The sequence below is a fragment of the Lagenorhynchus albirostris genome, chromosome 9 (genome assembly GCF_949774975.1).
Source record: "Lagenorhynchus albirostris chromosome 9, mLagAlb1.1, whole genome shotgun sequence".
Classification (NCBI taxonomy): domain Eukaryota; kingdom Metazoa; phylum Chordata; class Mammalia; order Artiodactyla; family Delphinidae; genus Lagenorhynchus; species Lagenorhynchus albirostris.
In genome coordinates this window covers 48,042,754-48,059,187 of record NC_083103.1, presented here as the reverse complement: position 1 = coordinate 48,059,187, position 16,434 = coordinate 48,042,754, and the positions used below count along the sequence as shown (strand labels likewise).

The 16,434-nt window shown below is 43.3% G+C and overlaps 2 protein-coding genes across 3 annotated transcripts in view; one reads left to right on the top strand and one right to left on the bottom strand.

Moving 5' to 3' along the window:
* Positions 1 to 7,824: 7,824 nt before the first annotated feature.
* MRPL17 (mitochondrial ribosomal protein L17) lies at positions 7,825 to 9,316 on the bottom strand. Its single transcript, XM_060159782.1, has 3 exons — positions 9,090 to 9,316; positions 8,706 to 8,774; positions 7,825 to 8,286 (listed from the first exon to the last, which is right to left on the bottom strand). Exons 1-3 carry the CDS (start codon positions 9,261 to 9,263, stop codon positions 8,011 to 8,013), a joined length of 519 nt encoding a protein of 172 aa, XP_060015765.1. The 5' UTR covers positions 9,264 to 9,316; the 3' UTR covers positions 7,825 to 8,010.
* A 143-nt stretch (positions 9,317 to 9,459) lies between these two features.
* The window catches only part of ZNF215 (zinc finger protein 215), a 143,214-nt gene continuing 136,239 nt past the window's right edge, over positions 9,460 to 16,434 (top strand). For both annotated transcript variants that reach the window (XM_060159781.1, XM_060159780.1), the window contains exon 1: positions 9,460 to 9,620. The gene's annotated coding sequence lies outside the window, so the exon portion shown is untranslated. The remainder of the gene's footprint in view (positions 9,621 to 16,434) is intronic.

The window sequence follows — 16,434 nt, the reverse complement described above, 5'->3', positions numbered from 1 at the left end:
TCTCTTGTTGTGGAGCACGGGCTCTAGGCACACAGGCTTCAGTAGTTGCAGCACACGGGCTCAGTAGTTGCAGCATGCAGGCCCTAGAACGGGCGAGCTTCAGTAGTTGTGGCGTGTGGGCCCAGTGGTTGTGGCACACGGGCTTAGTTGCTCTGCAGCATGTGGGATCTTCCCAGACCAGGGATCGAACCTGTGTCCCCTGCATTGGCAGGCTGATTCTTAACCACTGTGCCGGCAGGGAAGTCCAAGGGGCAGAGTGTTGAATGGGGCATCCAAGGTTGGGATGGTGAGTAAGACTCTGGGCCTAAGACTTGAACGAATGTGTGAGTGATCAGAAGCTGTCTTCCCCCACCTTCACCCCCCGTCAGCCTGGCATGAATGGCCCAGTCTGTTATAAAAAAGACAGATGTGGGGTAGGGTTCTTAGTGTTACAAAACCCCTCCACAATTTTGACTTTTCCTGTACTTGCTTTTATCTCTGCTAGCTCCATGTTGACTTCTCAGTCATGTTCGGAATTCCTGATATTTTGTCTGTCTGCTGTAGCCCATCCTGTTAGGTCTGAGACTGACGGAATTTAACGATTCATTTTGTGACTAGCTCTGGGCTATACACTGTGTATGTTTTCTCCTCAAAGGCAGACACGTTCAAACTGCAAGCTTGCCAACCGACTTCCTGTATGTTGGGCCAGCAGGTGCTTTAGGCATCCTGTACCAGCTAAGGCCAAGAACATCAGGAGGAGGTGGTCAACCAAGGTCTTGAGTCTCCAGAGAAAAGAGGCTTTAAATAAAGGTGGAGGAGCCATGGAAGCCACAGTGGCAAACGACAAAGCTCTCTTCCATCCCCTTTGCCCTCAACACAAGATTTTGGACTTTTCCCTCAAACCTATATAAACCCTTAAGTGTCTTATCTCCATAACTAAGGCCTGGATAAAGTACTCATTATAAAATTGTCTTAGTCTGTTTGGGCTGTTATTACAAAATACTGCAGACTGGGTAATTTATAAACAATAGAAATTTATTTCTCGTAGTTCTGGAGGATGGAAAGTCCAAGATCGAGGTACTAGCATGGCTGCATTCTGGTGAGGACCCTCGTGCAGGTTCACAGCCAGCACCTTCTCACTGTGCCCTCTCATGGTGCAGGGAGCAAGAGATCTCTGTGGGGTCTCCTTTATAAGAACAATATTCCCATTTGTGAGGCTTCCACCCTCATGACCTAAGCACCTTCCAAAGGCCCCACCTCCCAATACCATCAAATTGGGCATTAGGATTTCAGCATATGAATCTGGGTAGGGGTGTGACACAAACATTCAGACCATAGCAAAAAATAAATACATTAATCTTCAAAATTCACTTTTTTTTTTTTTTGCGGTACGCGGGCCTCTCACTGTTGTGGCCTCTCCTGCTGCGGAGCCCGGGCTCCAGATGCGCAGGCTCAGCAGCCATGGCTCATGGGCCCAGCCGCTCCGCGGCATGTGGGATCTTCCCGGACCGGGGCACGAACCCGTGTCCCCTGCGTTGGCAGGCGGACTCTCAACCACTGCGCCACCAGGGAAGCCCCCAAATTCACTTTTTAAATCTCCTTTCCTCTCAAGTTGCTGCCGTATCTTCTCTTTTCATTGTCACCAAACTTTTCCAGTTGTCTTTATGGTTTCTGCTTTTGCCCCTCTCAAGAGACTGCTCCATTAGAAGCCAACAGTGAACATCCTAACTTTTAAGTCCAATGGCCAAAGGTACTCATTAAACCACTATTCTGGAGCCTGGCCAACATTAGGTTCTAAGAATACAAAAATCATCTAGTGTCTGTCCTTAGGACCTCAGAATTTGAGGGAGATGTTTTTGACCCCACCTCCCTTGGATTTTGAGACACCAGTGTTCTAGCTGTAGTCCTTTTCACCCTCGTCCGAGGGCTTCTCTTTTTTTCTGTCTGGCCTTTGAATATTGGCTCTATCCTTTTTCTTTTACTTTTACTCTATATTTTTTATCTGGGAAATCTCATCTAGTCCAATTGCTTCAATTTCCTCCTATGTGTGAATAGCACATCTGTATTGCTGGCTTACCTATATCCTTTGAGCTCCAGAACAACTGTTCACAAGACAACTCTGTAACATGAATACGTTTACAACAAAGCTCATCACAGAATCTCAGACCTGCTTCTCCTCTGCTATCCTCATTCTCTGTGAATGGAATTACTTCACCCAACTGCCCAAGTAGAAACTTGGTATCATGCTTGACTCTTAACTTCTTCCTCTACCTCGTGTAGTCACACACGATGTCTAGTCTATTCTATCTCCTGTATATCTGTTTGATCTGTTGGCTTCTCTCCTTCCCCCCTGCTTCTGGCCTAGTCTAGCCTTCTCTCAACTCCCCTTGGATTCCTTAACTAGCCTCCTATTCGGTTTCCTTGCTTCTAGTCTTGGCCCCTAACCCATCTTCCGGTCTGATGGAAGAATGATATTTCTGAATTGTAAATCTGATCCCTTTTCTCTCCATTTAAAAATCCTTCAGTGGCTTCCCCTGGTCTTCAGGATAAAATCCAAGCACTTTATCATGTCTTACAGGGTCCTTTGTAACCTGATCTTGCCTGGCTTTCCTGCTTCATTTCCTCCACTTCTTCCTCAAAACTAAATCCCAGCTGTACCAAATTACTTACTTGGAATTTCTCAACCACTCCATTCTGTTTCATAATTCAGTGCACTTCTACCTGCAGAGCTTGCTGCCTGGAATGCCCTCCCAAAGGACCTCTCTACCCAAAGCTTGATGAATGCCTATTCATTCTTCAAGATGCAGCCCTAGCATTGTTTCCTCTGAAAAGTTCCTTATTGACCTCCTTTCTTGGTACTCCAGTATGCCTTGTGCACACCACTTTCTTAGCTACCTGTCTTACTATCTTTTTTTTTTTTTTTTTTTTTTTTTGCGGTACGCGGGCCTCTCACTTCTGTGGCCTCTCCTGTTGCGGAGCACAGGATCCGGACGCACAGGCTCAGCGGCCATGGCTCACGGGCCCAGCCGCTCCGCAGCATGTGGGATCTTCCCGGACCGGGGCACTAACCCGTGTCCCCTGCATCGGCAGGCGGACTCTCAACCACTGCACCACCAGGGAAGCCCTGTCTTACTATCTTACACTTATTCATGATCTGTCTCTCCAACTGGCCTGATGGGCCCAGGAGTCATCCCTGTATTCTCTATACTAGCACAGTGCTTTGAATGAAAAAGGACTATGCTTGCTAAATTCATTTGATAATTATTTTTTGAGTGTCTCTTATGTACAAGGAAGACACTGTACTGGGTACTGTGATGAATTTTGCAGGTTCTCTTTCCTCTCTGTAAGGCAATTTCTCAGTCTCCTTCATAGATTCTGCATCCTGTCTGTCCTCTAATGTCTGACCTCAGTCTCCTTTCCCTCTACATATACACTCTGAGTCATCCCATCCATTTCCTTAGCTTTAATTGCCAAGAACTCCCAAATCTCTTTTCCCGGCGAAGAACTCTTTCCTAATCTCCACATGCTCCCAGGGATCTCAAACTCAGCACATACAAAACTGAACTATTTTTCCTTTCTTTTGTTCCTTTTGGGATAAAAGGAAAAGATAACTGTAGGAAAGCTTCTGAGACCATTTTAAGGAGAAGAAGTTAGAAATTAAGTCAGAACAATGGCATTGAGTTTTCAGTGACATCTCTAGGTACAGCGTTTGCATTTTCATCTCCTTGAAGTGAATAGCAGTAAAACTTTAATGCTGTGCTTCCCATGCTGGGCTACACGGTGGTGAGCCAAGGCATATGTGAAGCCACAGCGTAAACAAGGCTCATCTTCTTAGAGCTTAGAGCATCAATTTTGATAGAATTGTGTGTGTATGTATGTGTGCAATGTACAATATTTAACTTGCAAGAACTAAAAACATTACTTTTATATTAAACAGATATACCGTGGAACAGAATGCAAAATATCAGAAAAGGTGAAACTTCTTTCCTCAAAATATAAGCACACAGACCATTTTTATTATTAGGGTATCTCAAATTTAACTACCGAATTCATGTCCCTGAGTCAGAGAGCTACAATATGGCCCCACATTTAAGGGCACGGAGAGGAAAACCTTAAGGGTACAGACGTTACCCAGTAGTGAACAATGGGGAATCAGTGTTGCAGGAAGTTCATTTTCAGATGAAGTAAGAGGAAACTGGGGAAGGGAGGAGTTAGTAAACCTAAAATGCAGAGCTAGGCTGAAGAACTCAGTACAACAGACATTTATAGACGCCTATTTTGTTCCATGTTCTCTACTGGGTAGCCCAGGAGTTGATTAGGTATGTCCCCTACCCTCTAGGAATAAATCAGCTAGTTATGGGTGCTGAACAATGTAATTGTGCCATTGCTACAATGATGTACGTGTGAAACTGGACCACTGGAAAAGTCCCTAACTTAGCTTGCAGAATTCAGTGAATACTTCTCAGAAGAGGCATCATATCAGCTTTTGGCTATGTCTTGGAAAATGTATAGGTATTTTCTGTCTGTAGGTAGGTTAGAAATATTTCAGGAAATTTAAATATGAAATGTGTGGGAAATGAATTAGACACATGCTTACGTTCATGACTGTCATTATGAACACTTAAATCCCTGGAGAGGAAGGAGCCCATTTCTTCAGTCTTGGTATACTCAGCAGGGTAGCTTAGCACTGTCCCTGCACACAGTACCATGTTTATGGTTTTATACAGCTAAGCCAGGGAGTTGACTATGTCATAGACAACATGTAGCTTACTCCTCCTCATTTAATAAACATATATTGAATCAGGTCCAGTGGTAGGTATAGCTCGGTTGAGTGAAGGCGTCAGTCAAGCAGGCTACTGTAGTAGAGTGTAATGAATGCTTTGACAGACATATGACCCAAGGGCTATTACTGCACCCAGGAACGGACCTAGCCCCATCTGGAGGATGATGTGGAATTTGGAGAAGGCCTCAAAGCAGTGACTTTGAGTAGAGATTTGAACGACGTGTAGGAGGTAATTTGAAACAGGGCAAGCACAATAGTAAAGGCACCATCATGCAAAAAGGTATGATATATTCAGAGAATAACAAGTTAATTTCCTGTGAAGGGTGGTAGCAGGTAATGGTAGGAGACGAGCCTGAGAGGTGACTGAGACCAGGCCATAGATGGCCTTTGTGCCATGATAGAAGCCTGGATTTTATCCAGCAAAGGTAATGGTGAATCACTGTAATGCTGGTTTAGATCAGTGTTTCTCAGAGAAGGTTGTAAAACATTAGTGAGTTGTAAAATCAACTTAGTGAATTGGGGGCCATCATTTTAAAAAAGTAAACTAGAAGAGTAGACAATATCGATGCACATGATATTTGTACAAATAAATAATGTTTTGTGACGCTTTTGTTTCAATTATATATATACATGTCATTTCGTGTTCTGATGTGTTTTTTGATCTGTGGGTCATAGTAAAAAAAATTTGGGGAAACAATAAAGATTCAACAGTACAAAATAATTTACCAGATTACTTTCAGTAGAAATTAACAGAAAACTCAGGCACAAATGGGAGTAGTCACTAAAGATTCTTACTATATAGTATCTTTTAGTTGTTCTGACCTGCCACTCTAAGTGTCATCTTCAGCCTAGAGCCAGTTCCCTGTGTTTATCAGAATAACAAGCAATCTTACTCTTATCTAGCAGAGTTGAGCCTGGATTCTCATTGCCTCAAATTATTTAAGGCCTGTCCATCCCTGAATCCATCAATAGCTAGGGGATGGAAGTAGCAGGACTGCCTTAAACTAACCTGGGGTGGATGTTTAGGAATTAACCCACTGCAGGGAATTGTAATGCAATGTGGTAAATCCAGTGCATTATGGGAATACCATAGTGGCACCTAGGCTCACAAAGTAATGAACTTAGGCGTGGAGATGGTCAGAGCAGTCATCCAGGAGATGCCAAAAGTTTGTGTACAAGGCAGGTAGGTAAAAGGGGGAGGGTTTTCTGGGTGGTAGATGAACAGAAGGTGTTAGGAAAAGACCTGCATAGGGAAACAGTCAAAATAAGGCCTTCCAAGCCTCTGGAGCATAAAATTAGAGGCAAGGGAAGAAGTTGGAGCAACGAGCAGGTGCCTACTCACCGAGGGGAGTCATGGTAAGGAATCTGGACTCTCCCTACAGGAAGAGAAGAGCCACTGGAGATCAAGCAGAGAATTAAGATAGCAAATTCCTATCACCATGGCTGCAGTGGGGAGGAAGGCAAGTTAGGAAGTTATATTTCTGGGGGCCAGGAGGAAAAGCTGTGAGAGTCCAGACATAACTCACCTGTTACCGTTACTTAAAGATGTGGTTTTAATTTTAAGGAAAGAGCTTTCTCTAGGAGTCAAGGATGATTCCAAGACATCTGGCTGAGGTGAATGTTCGTACCAAAAAGATAAAAAGAGGGCAAATTTTTTTAGAGAAGCATTCAGAGTTGTAGGTTTATTCAATAAATGTTTTGAGGGCTTGCCTAGTGGCGCAGTGGTTGAGAGTCCGCCTGCCGATGCAGGGGACACAGGTTCGTGCCCCGGTCTGGGAAGATCCCACATGCCGTGGAGCAGCTGGGCCCGTGAGCCATGGCCGCTGAGCCTGCGCGTCCGGAGCCTGTGCTCCGCAACGGGAGAGGCCACAACAGTGAGAGGCCCGCGTACCGCAAAAAAATAAATAAATAAATAAATGTTTTGAGTGTCTACTATACGTCACTCAAAATATAATGTCAGAAAGAGCTTTCTGGCAATAGTGTGAAAGACCAACCAGAGTAGAGTAAAAGAGATGAGACCCCTGTTGGGAGCAGATGAGTCTCAGACTAGGGCACCTGTACTGAAATAGTACCAGAATAGCTCTGTCACTGAAGCTAATATCTGTCTGCTAGACCAGTGACCCCTCCACCCACAGCCTTTTTATCTCAGACAATGGATGGGTTTGGTGGGCCAAACCCCTTCTGTAGGTCTGGCCTAAGATAAAAATCTGTTTTTTCCACTTTACTAGAAAGATGGGATTTGCCAGGCCTTGCTATCACGTGTTCATGCAGGGATGACAGCTCCAAGTCTTCCCACGACTATCACCCCTGTCAAGCCTGAGTGTGAGGGATGGGCAGCCTGCCTGGGCCAAATCTGGCTTCACAGTAACTAGTGCACATAAAGGAACTTCCTACTTTTCATATGCCCTGACCATTCTGAAGCCGGATGTCCTTTTTCTGAGTTCCCGGAGAGGCCCAGATTGAAAACTTCCAGGAAATTCCCACAGGTTTAACTTCCTAATCTTCCTCCCACTTCAACCCTCTCCTTCACCCTTCCACTCCCACCCCAAGAGGAAGGAGCTTATCCTGGAGTCAACATCCTCTGCTGAACACTTCCGCTCCCTTGGCCAGGGTGGTGGTACATCTGAGTTCTCAGGTCCTCTCCTCTGAGGCCTATTTGGGGCTTGAGGTGAACACTTAAGGGTGATATGTGATCTTGTCCAGAAACAGAGGAATGGAACCTTGAAGGTTCCTAGAGTACCAGATTATTACAGAAAGTTCACTTCTAGATGTTCACCCTCCCACCCGTCAGGAGGTAATCCTTCTCTAAGAAATCCCTGGGGCTCAGTCTCTATGCTAGATATCAAAACTCAATCACCTCTGGGGGCTAAGTTTGGAATTACAGGATACATACCCCATATAATCTAGCATTAAAAAAAACAAAACTGTGCTAACCCAACCCAACCCAGATTTAAGAACCAGAGACATACACCATGAATTTACTATCCCACACAGACTGAGCATGTGGGTAGTTCTCATTCTCCAGAAATCCCAAGGGGAGGGAAAAAGAAAATCAGTTTACATATAGTCATACACTGAATTTTATCTGTTGTGCAAAGAGAAGGTTATCTGGCTCCCAGAAGGTTTTGGGCTCCAATCAGACAGTTCATTTTACAACTCAAGATCCAGTTCTTCTTAAGAGATTAAAAGAGCTCCCAAGGCCTGTGGATCATGGGCACTGATGAGGGCCACATACCCTTTGGCTCCAGTTAAATCTCTGGTGTTTCAACTGTGTGGGAGCTGTGGGTGCTTGCTTCCTGATCCTTCCGCAGCCCCTGAAGCAGCTGGTTTAGGAGTGTGAGGTTGCTGTCTCTGTGAGGAAGGGGCAGGGGTGGAAGGCAGTTCCCTTTATACTCGATCACTGCCATCTTGGCCCGATCCTGCTTATTCCGGTTTGGGATCTGCAGCATTCTCGTGTAGCCCCCATTCTGACCTTGGTACCGAGGGGCCAGTACGTGAAACAGCTTTGGGATCAAGTCTTTCTCCTGGAAGGGGAGAGTTATCCAGGAGACAGCAGAGTCAGGCACCACCGCAGAGATATTTAACTTTCAGCATTCCCAAAGGTAGGGTCAACACACACACACACACACACACACACACACACACACACACACACACACACACACACACACACACACACACACACACACACACACACACACACCCCTTCCCTCACCCTCTGATGTGGTAGAGTCAAAATTACACAGAGTGGATCAGTTACAGGCAGTTGTGCAGATTGAGATTCACACTGAATTCAACTTAGGACACAGATCTCTAATTTAGTTCACATTTGTCCATAAGCGTGTGCCTTATCTTCATTCTGCCCAGTTCCCTTTCCTCTAACAACCCCCTCCCACTTAGGGAGCAAAGGATGAGATTTGGGAGGCAGACAGGATGCACTCACCGTGAGCCAGAAGTCAGCCATGCGCATGGCTCGTTCGTTGGTGTCTCCCAGCTTCCCATAGTCGATGAGCTGTGAGGACATAACATCACTGACCCAACTCAAGCAAGAAAGGAGGCCATCAATCTTACTCCTTAAATGCCGGACTGCAATCTACTCATTTCATACACTAGCAAAGCATCTCGCCAATTCAGGCAACCTCTAACTCCGCAGCCCTAACCAGTCTTCAATGAGAGGGGCCGGAGGAGTAGGTTCCGCTCACTGTATCAGGGGAATCAGCCTTCGGGCACAGCTTACCAGGGCGGTCCCAATTCTTCCCCAACTCCAGCCGGATCCCGCCTCCCCAGGCCAGACCCGCGAGAGGAACAAGAGGGTCCCGCCCCTCACCTTCTCCGCGTAGCCCCTCAGCTCGTCCACGCGTGCCCATGACGCCTCGATGCGTTCGTGTCGCACCAGTCCCGTGAGCAAGTTCTGCAGCAGGTGGATGCGGGATTCGGGACCAAGGCCCAGGCGGCGGAATACGCGGCCGTGAGAAATGGCAGCGGCGACCGACAGCCGCATGCTCCCAGCTTCTTCCAGCCTCTGTGAGGCCGGAACTGGAAACTCCAGGGGAGACGCGGCGGAGAGGCGGAGCTTAGAGGACGCATGCGCCATACATTGTGCGTGGTGGACGTGTTTGCGCATGTGTATCAGAGCCTGCCTCGTTGGCAGACTGGGGGAGGGCGGGGAAGGGGCGTTGACTTCTTCCAGAGGAAGCGAGCCTGGTGGGGTTTGGACCCTGGGAACGCTCCCTGTCGGCTGGGGAACCAGGCGCCCCCTGGTGTGGAGTGACCCGGCTGTCGGGTTTCACTGGTGCTGCGTCATTCGTCTTGTGGCCGGTAGGGTGCTGGCAAGGTCCGCCTGGTGTCGGCTAGAAAAGTGAGTACCTGAGGGGAAAGTGCCTGGCGGGGTCCTGGTGCCTCAGGCTGGCTGCCCTGCCCTCCCTGAGGCGCGGCGCGTCCCACACCCTGAGCGTGTCATTTTTAAAAGAAAATTGTTTTCAGTAGTAATGGTGAAAATGAGTGGGATAACAATGATATGAAAGAAACGCAGATGCTGAAAATTTTCTTTGGTTTAAGTTGTTGACTGAAAAAAAGCACAACATAAAAGTTGAGAGTTATGTTTTATTTGTCAGACAAAACTGAGGACTTAAGCCGGGGACACAGCAGCTCAGATAACGCTGAGAGGCTGCTCTGAAGAGGCAAGGGGTGGGGTCGGGGTGGGGTGGGGACCAGGATACATAGGAGTTTTTGCAGCAAAGACCAGGTAGTTGGAGCATCAAAAGACTACTGTTCATAAAAGAAAACCAGATATCTCAAGTTAAGGAATTTGGCGCTTTTCTATGCACGAGACGATGCAAGAATCTGGGCTCACTGAAATCATTCTTTTGATCTGCACCTCAGCTATTTGGGACCAGTATCCTGTGTTTTCTCATCCTGAGTCTCCTCAGGGTGTGCTGTCCGGGGTGGCTGTAGTGGCTGATGGCTGCAACATCCTTTGTTTACTGATATGGCAGGTGGCATTTTTAGTTCACAAAGTACATATAATCATCCCGGTTCAAGAAGAATTACCTCACTCCAAGGACAAATAATGGGCTAATACTTTTAAATTACATCAGTGTGTTTTTTATTTTAAAACGGGAAAACCATGCCTATGCATTTATGTGTTAAAGTAATGAACAGTAACATTATAGTTTCTGGTTTTGAGTCTTCGTGTCTGCCGATTTGCAATGACCTGGTCAAAATTGCTCTTAGTTATGGATTCAGATATGTCCCCCCAACAAAAAAGATATGCTAAGACCTACCCCACCCCCATATAGCCTGCATCTCCCTCACCCCGTACCTCATGATGTGACTTTATTTGGAAATAGGATCCTTGCAGATGTAATTAGTTAAGATGAGGTCATACTGGATTAGGGTGGGCGCCTAATCCAAAGTTACTGATGGCCTTATAAAAAGAACACCTGTGGAGAGACAGAGACACACAGAATGCCATGTGACCCGGAAGGCAGAGATCAGAGTTGCCTAGTTGCAAGCCAAGGATTTCTGGCAAACATCAGAAGCTAAGAGCAAGATATGGAACAGATTCTTCCCTAGGTCCTTCAGAGAATGCATGGCCTAACTGACAGGTTGATTTTGGACTTCTAGCCTTCAGAACTACAAGACAGTAAATTTCTGCTCTGTTTGTGACACTTTGTTACAGAAGCCCTAGACACATATTCATGTTTGTTAGAAAGCATATTTAGATTTGTCATTCTGTCTTCCTCTTAGGTGACCAGAGAACACCTCTTGCTAATTTTAATTTTGAAAAGTTTCTTTTGTCTGAAGAAACATACATGCAAATAGGAAAAGTCTTAAACATATGGATATGTTGGCAGAAATTTATACAAACCACACTTCACAATAAATTCCAGAAATTACAATACTGTCTGTGTCTTGTTTCTTTGGGATCGATTCTTGCAGCTTTCAGTTATCTCCACATTTCACTGTAACATCATCATCAGAAAATTCATCATAAATTTTTACTGGTAAAAACTTGGGAAGATTTTCTTCTTTGCAAAAGTCAGAGAAAATGAACATTGACACTGGTGTTATTTGACCTATTGCTTTAAAAAAGGAATGTCCACTTGGTCAAAATGTACAGCATCGAACATTGTCCATATTTATTTTTTTGGTTATGTGAGGCTGATCTAGGGGGGCCTCGGCCTGCAGCAGCTTGAAACAGGGTTTCAGTTACTGGCCAGTGATTGAGGTCGGGTCGCGGTGGTGAGAGCGCCGAATCCTAGCTACTAGACCAGTGGTCAGTGACAAGGCTCTGGCCCTATGGCTTTGCAGAAAAAGAATTCCCACAAAGATGGAAAGTAGTGAAACAAGTAAAGTATTTATTAGGAAAAAAAGAAGTACAGTACGTGTGGATAGACACACGGGTGGGCTCAGAGAGAGGGTCGCGCCCTTGTGGCAGTTTAAATCACTTATATGGGGCATTTCTTCTGTGTTTCCTTTGGCCAATCATTTTGGTTTGTCTGGTTCAGAGTCCATATTGGGTGTATCTCGGGATCTTCCCATGTATGCACACGCATCTCTTAGCCAAGATGGATTCTACCGAAGAGGGCTATGGGTAGTGAGCATCAGTTGGCATCAGCTAGCATCACTCCCCTTTTGGCCTCCAAGGAGCCTTTCTGCGCATGTGTAGTCGGGGAGGTCTCCTGACTCCGAGAATGAGAAATATGTGGTCTCTTACCTTCTATCTGGGCAGGGCCCAGCCTCCTCTCTCAATTGTCTTGTTATTTCCCTCTCGGAGTATTGGTCCACAGGGAATGAACTTTGACTGTTTGCCCCTGGGGTCCCATCTGTCTCCTGCTTCAAGATCATCATCTCTTGTTTGTTCTCCTGGCAGTATTCAAACTTTTTGTCTATGTCAATTTCTTTACATTTTGTTGGTGCATAGTTAATGGCTTTCTCTACAATTTTTGAGGATTGATGTTCAAGAAACCATCTTAAACCTTGGTGTCTTACTGTATGTTGTTCAAGGCATATTCTGGCTGTTTGTAGATACTTTTGTGTCTGGTTGATCTCATCTGAAAATTCACCTTAAAACAAAAACAACTCAGGAAAGAAAAATCTCATACAACGAGGATTGTTTATTTTAAATTTATAGTTTTAGAAGCAGGGCTATGTTCTACCACAAGGGTTGGAGGTACAAAATGTGCCTCAAGTGAGCTTGAAAGATCACAAATTGTTATGAATTTATCAATACTATGAAAAATAATACATGTGGCCGAATCTGACTATGTAACTGATAGTTTTCCAAATTAACTTGCGTGTGGAATAAAATGTTTTAGTGGATTAGTTTTAAAAAGTGATAGTTTGAAGCTTACATGTATTTTATTTTAACGCAACAGTAACCATATCAATTGTTTAGAACTTAGACCAACAAAAGATTTTTCTTTAAGGGTTATTATACCACTAACACTGTTTAGCATAGTCATGCAATGTGATAAAAATCAGATTGACTTTTAGTTAGTTTTATTACGATTTAAAACTTCTTTACAGAAAATTCACCTCCTTATGCTTGCATTGGGCCAGGCTGCATCTACCTCCCAACCCTTGGTGCCCACTGGCTTTGAGAGATTTTGGGACTAGGATAATTGCTTTGGTATCAGAACTATTGTAAATAGAAAAACAAGCTTTCTCCTTTACTCTGAAATAACTGCATCCTTTTCTACTGATGCCTTCATGAAGCAATGTCCTGGGAGCCTGTACAGGGAGCTCAGCAAGTGTTCAATCAGGGATTTAATGATGATAGTGAAAAGCAATTGTCGATTGCACCCCAAGCCAACTTTTTTTTTAAATTAGGTTTATTTAATTAATTAATTTATTTATTTATATATTTTTAAAAGATCTTTATTGGAGTATAATTGCTTCACAATACTATGTTAGTTTCTCTTGCACAACAGAGCGAATCAGCCACATGCATACACATGTCCCTATATTTCCTCCCTCTTGAGCCTCCCTCCCATCCTCCCTATCCCACCCCTCTAGGTCATCGCAAAGCACCGAACCGATCCCCCTGTGCTATGCTGCTGCTTCCCACCAATGAACTGTTTTACATTCGGTAGTGTATATATGTCCATGCTACTCTCACTTCGCCCCAGCTTCACCCTCCCATCCCATTTCCTCAAGTCCATTTTCTATGTCTACCTGTTTATTCCTGCCCTGCAACTATGTACATGAGAACCATTTTTTTTTTTAGATTCCGTATATATGTGTTAGCGTACGGTATTTGTTTTTCTCTTTCTGACTTCACTCTGTATGACAGACTCTAGGTCCATCCACCTCACTACAAATAACTCAATTTTGTTTCTTTTTATGGCTGAGTAATATTCCATTGTATATATGTCCCACATTTTCTTTATCCATTCATCTGTCGATGAACATTTAGGTTGCTTCCATGTCCTGGCTATTGTAAATAGTGCTGCAGTGAACATTTTGGTACATAATACTTTTTGAATTATGGTTTTCTCAGGGTATACGCCCAGTAGTGGGATTGCTGGGTCATATGGTAGTTCTATTTTTAGTTTTTAAGTAACCTCCATACTGTTCTCCATATTGGCTGTATCACTTTACATTCCTACCAACAGTTCAAGAGGGTTCCCTTTTCCCCACACCCTCTCCAGCATTTATTGTTTGTAGATTTTTTGATGATGGCTACTCTGACCGGTGTGAGGTGATACCTCATTGTAGTTTTGATTTGCATTTCTCTAATGATTAGTGATGTTGAGCATCTTATCATGTGTTTGTTGGCAACCTGTATATCTCCTTTGGAGAAATGTCTATATAGGTCTTCTGCGCATTTTTGGATTGGATTGTTTGTTTTTTTGATATTGAGCTGTATGAGCTGCTTGTATATTTTGGAGATTAATCCTTTGTCAGTTGCTTCATTTGTAAATATTTTCTCCCATTCTGAGGGTTGTCTTTTCATCTTGTTTATGGTTTCCTTTGCTGTGCAAAAGCTTTGAAGTTTCATTAGGTGCCATTTGTTTATTTTTGTTTTTATTTCCATTTCTCTAAGAGGTGGGTCAAAAAGGATCTTGCTGTGATTTATGTCATAGAGTGTTCTGCCTGTTTTCCTGTAAGAGTTTTATAGTGTCTGGCCTTACATTTAGGTCTTTAATCCATTTTGCATTTATTTTTGTGTATGGTGTTAGGGAGTGTTCTAATTTCATTCTTTTATATGTAGCCGTCCAGTTTTCCCAGCACAACTTATTGAAGAGGCTGTCTTTTCTCTAATGTATATTCTTGCCTCCTTTATCAAAACTAAGGTGACCATATGTGCATGGGTTTATCTCTGGGCTTTCTATCCTGTTCCATTGATCTATATTTCTGTTTTTGTGCCAGTACCATACTGTCTTGATAACTGTAGCTTTGTATTACAGTCTGAAGTCTGGGAGCCTGATTCTTCCAGGTCCATTTTTCTTTCTCAAGATTGCTTTGGCTATTTGGGGTCTTTTGTGTTTCCACACAAATTGTGCAATTTTTTGTTCTAGTTCTGTGAAAAATGCCATTGGTAGTTTGATAGGGATTGCATTGAATCTGTAGATTGCTTTGGGTAGTATACTCATTTTCACAATGTTGATTCTTCCAATGTAAGAACATGGTATATCTCTCCATCTGTTTGTATCATCTTTAATTTCTTTCAACAGTGTCTTATAGTTTTCTGCATAAGGGTCTTTTGTCTCCTCAGGTAGGTTTATTCCTCGGTATTTTATTCTTTTTGTTGCAATGGTAAATGGGAGTGTTTCCTTAATTTCTCTTTCAGATTTTTTATCATTAGTGTATAAGAATGCAAGAGATTTCTGTGTATTAATTGTGTATACTGCTACTTTACCAAATTCATTGATTAGCTCTAGTAGTTTTCTGGTAGCGTCTTTAGGATTCTCTATGTATAATATCATATCATCTGCAAACAGTGACAGTTTTACTTCTTTTCCTATTTGGATTCCTTTTATTTCTTTTTCTTCTCTGATTGTTGTGGCTAAAACTTCCAAAAGTATGTTGAATGATAGTGGTGAGAGTGGGCATCCTTGTCTTATTCCTGATGTTAGTGGAAATGATTTCAATTTTTCACCATTGAGAACGATGTTGGCTGTGGGCTTGTCATATATGGCCTTTATTATGTTGAGGCAAGTTCCCACTATGCCTACTTTCTGGAGGGTTTTTATCATAAATGGGTGTTGAATTTTGTTGAAAGCTTCTTCTGCATCTATTGAGATGATCATATGGTTTTTATCCTTCAGTTTGTTAATATGGTGTATCACATATATTGGTTTGTGTATATTGAAGAATCCTTGCATTCCTGGGACAAACCCCACTTGATCATGGTCTATGACTCTTTTAATGTGCTGTTGGATTCTGTTTGCTAGTATTTTGTTGAGGATTTTTGCATCTATGTTCATCAGTAATATTGGCCTGTAGTTGTTGTAAAGCTGGTATTGTGGTGCTGAATTCTCTTTGCTTTTTGCTTGTCTGTAAAGGTTTTAATTTCTCTGTCGAATCTGAGTGAGATCCTTGCTGAGTAGAGTAATCTTGCTTGTATGTTTTTCCCTTTCATCACTTTAAATATGTCCTGCCAGTCCCTTCTGGCTTGCAGAACCTTATGGAGATTCCCTTGTATATTATTTGTTGTTTTTCCCTGCTGCTTTTAATATTTTTTCTTTGTATTTAATTTTTGATAGTTTGTTTAATATGTGTCTTGGCGTGTTTCTCCTTGGTTTTATCCTGTATGGTACTCTCCGTGCTTCCTGGACTTGATTAACTATTTCCTTTCCCATATTAGCGAAGTTTTCAACTATAATCTATTCAAATATTTTCTCAGTCCTTTTCTTTTTCTCTTCTTCTACTAGGACCCCTATAATTCGAATGTTGGTGCGTTTAATGTTGTCCCAGAGGTCTCTGAGACTGTCCTCAGTTCTTTTCATTCTTTTTTCTTTATTCTGTTCTGTGGAGTTATTTCCACTGTTTTGTCTTCCAGGTCACTTATCCGTTCTTCTGCCTCAGTTATTCTGCTATTGATGCCTTCTAGAGAATTTTTAATTTCATTTATTGTGTTGTTCATCATTGTTTGTTTGCTCATTAGTTCTTCTAGATCCTTATTAAACGTTTCTTGTATTTTCTCCATTCTATTTCCAAGATTT

What these genes read in the sequence shown, in the direction of transcription:
- MRPL17 (XM_060159782.1), bottom strand. Translation starts at nt 9,263, where the DNA reads ATGCGGCTGTCGGTCGCCGCTGCCATTTCTCACGGCCGCGTATTCCGC. An exon ending in TGAGGGGCTACGCGGAGAAG is followed by an intron (nt 8,775 to 9,089) that starts GTGAGGGGCGGG and finishes ATGTCCTCACAG; the next exon opens with CTCATCGACTATGGGAAGCT. An exon ending in TGGCTGACTTCTGGCTCACG is followed by an intron (nt 8,287 to 8,705) that starts GTGAGTGCATCC and finishes CTCCCCTTCCAG; the next exon opens with GAGAAAGACTTGATCCCAAA.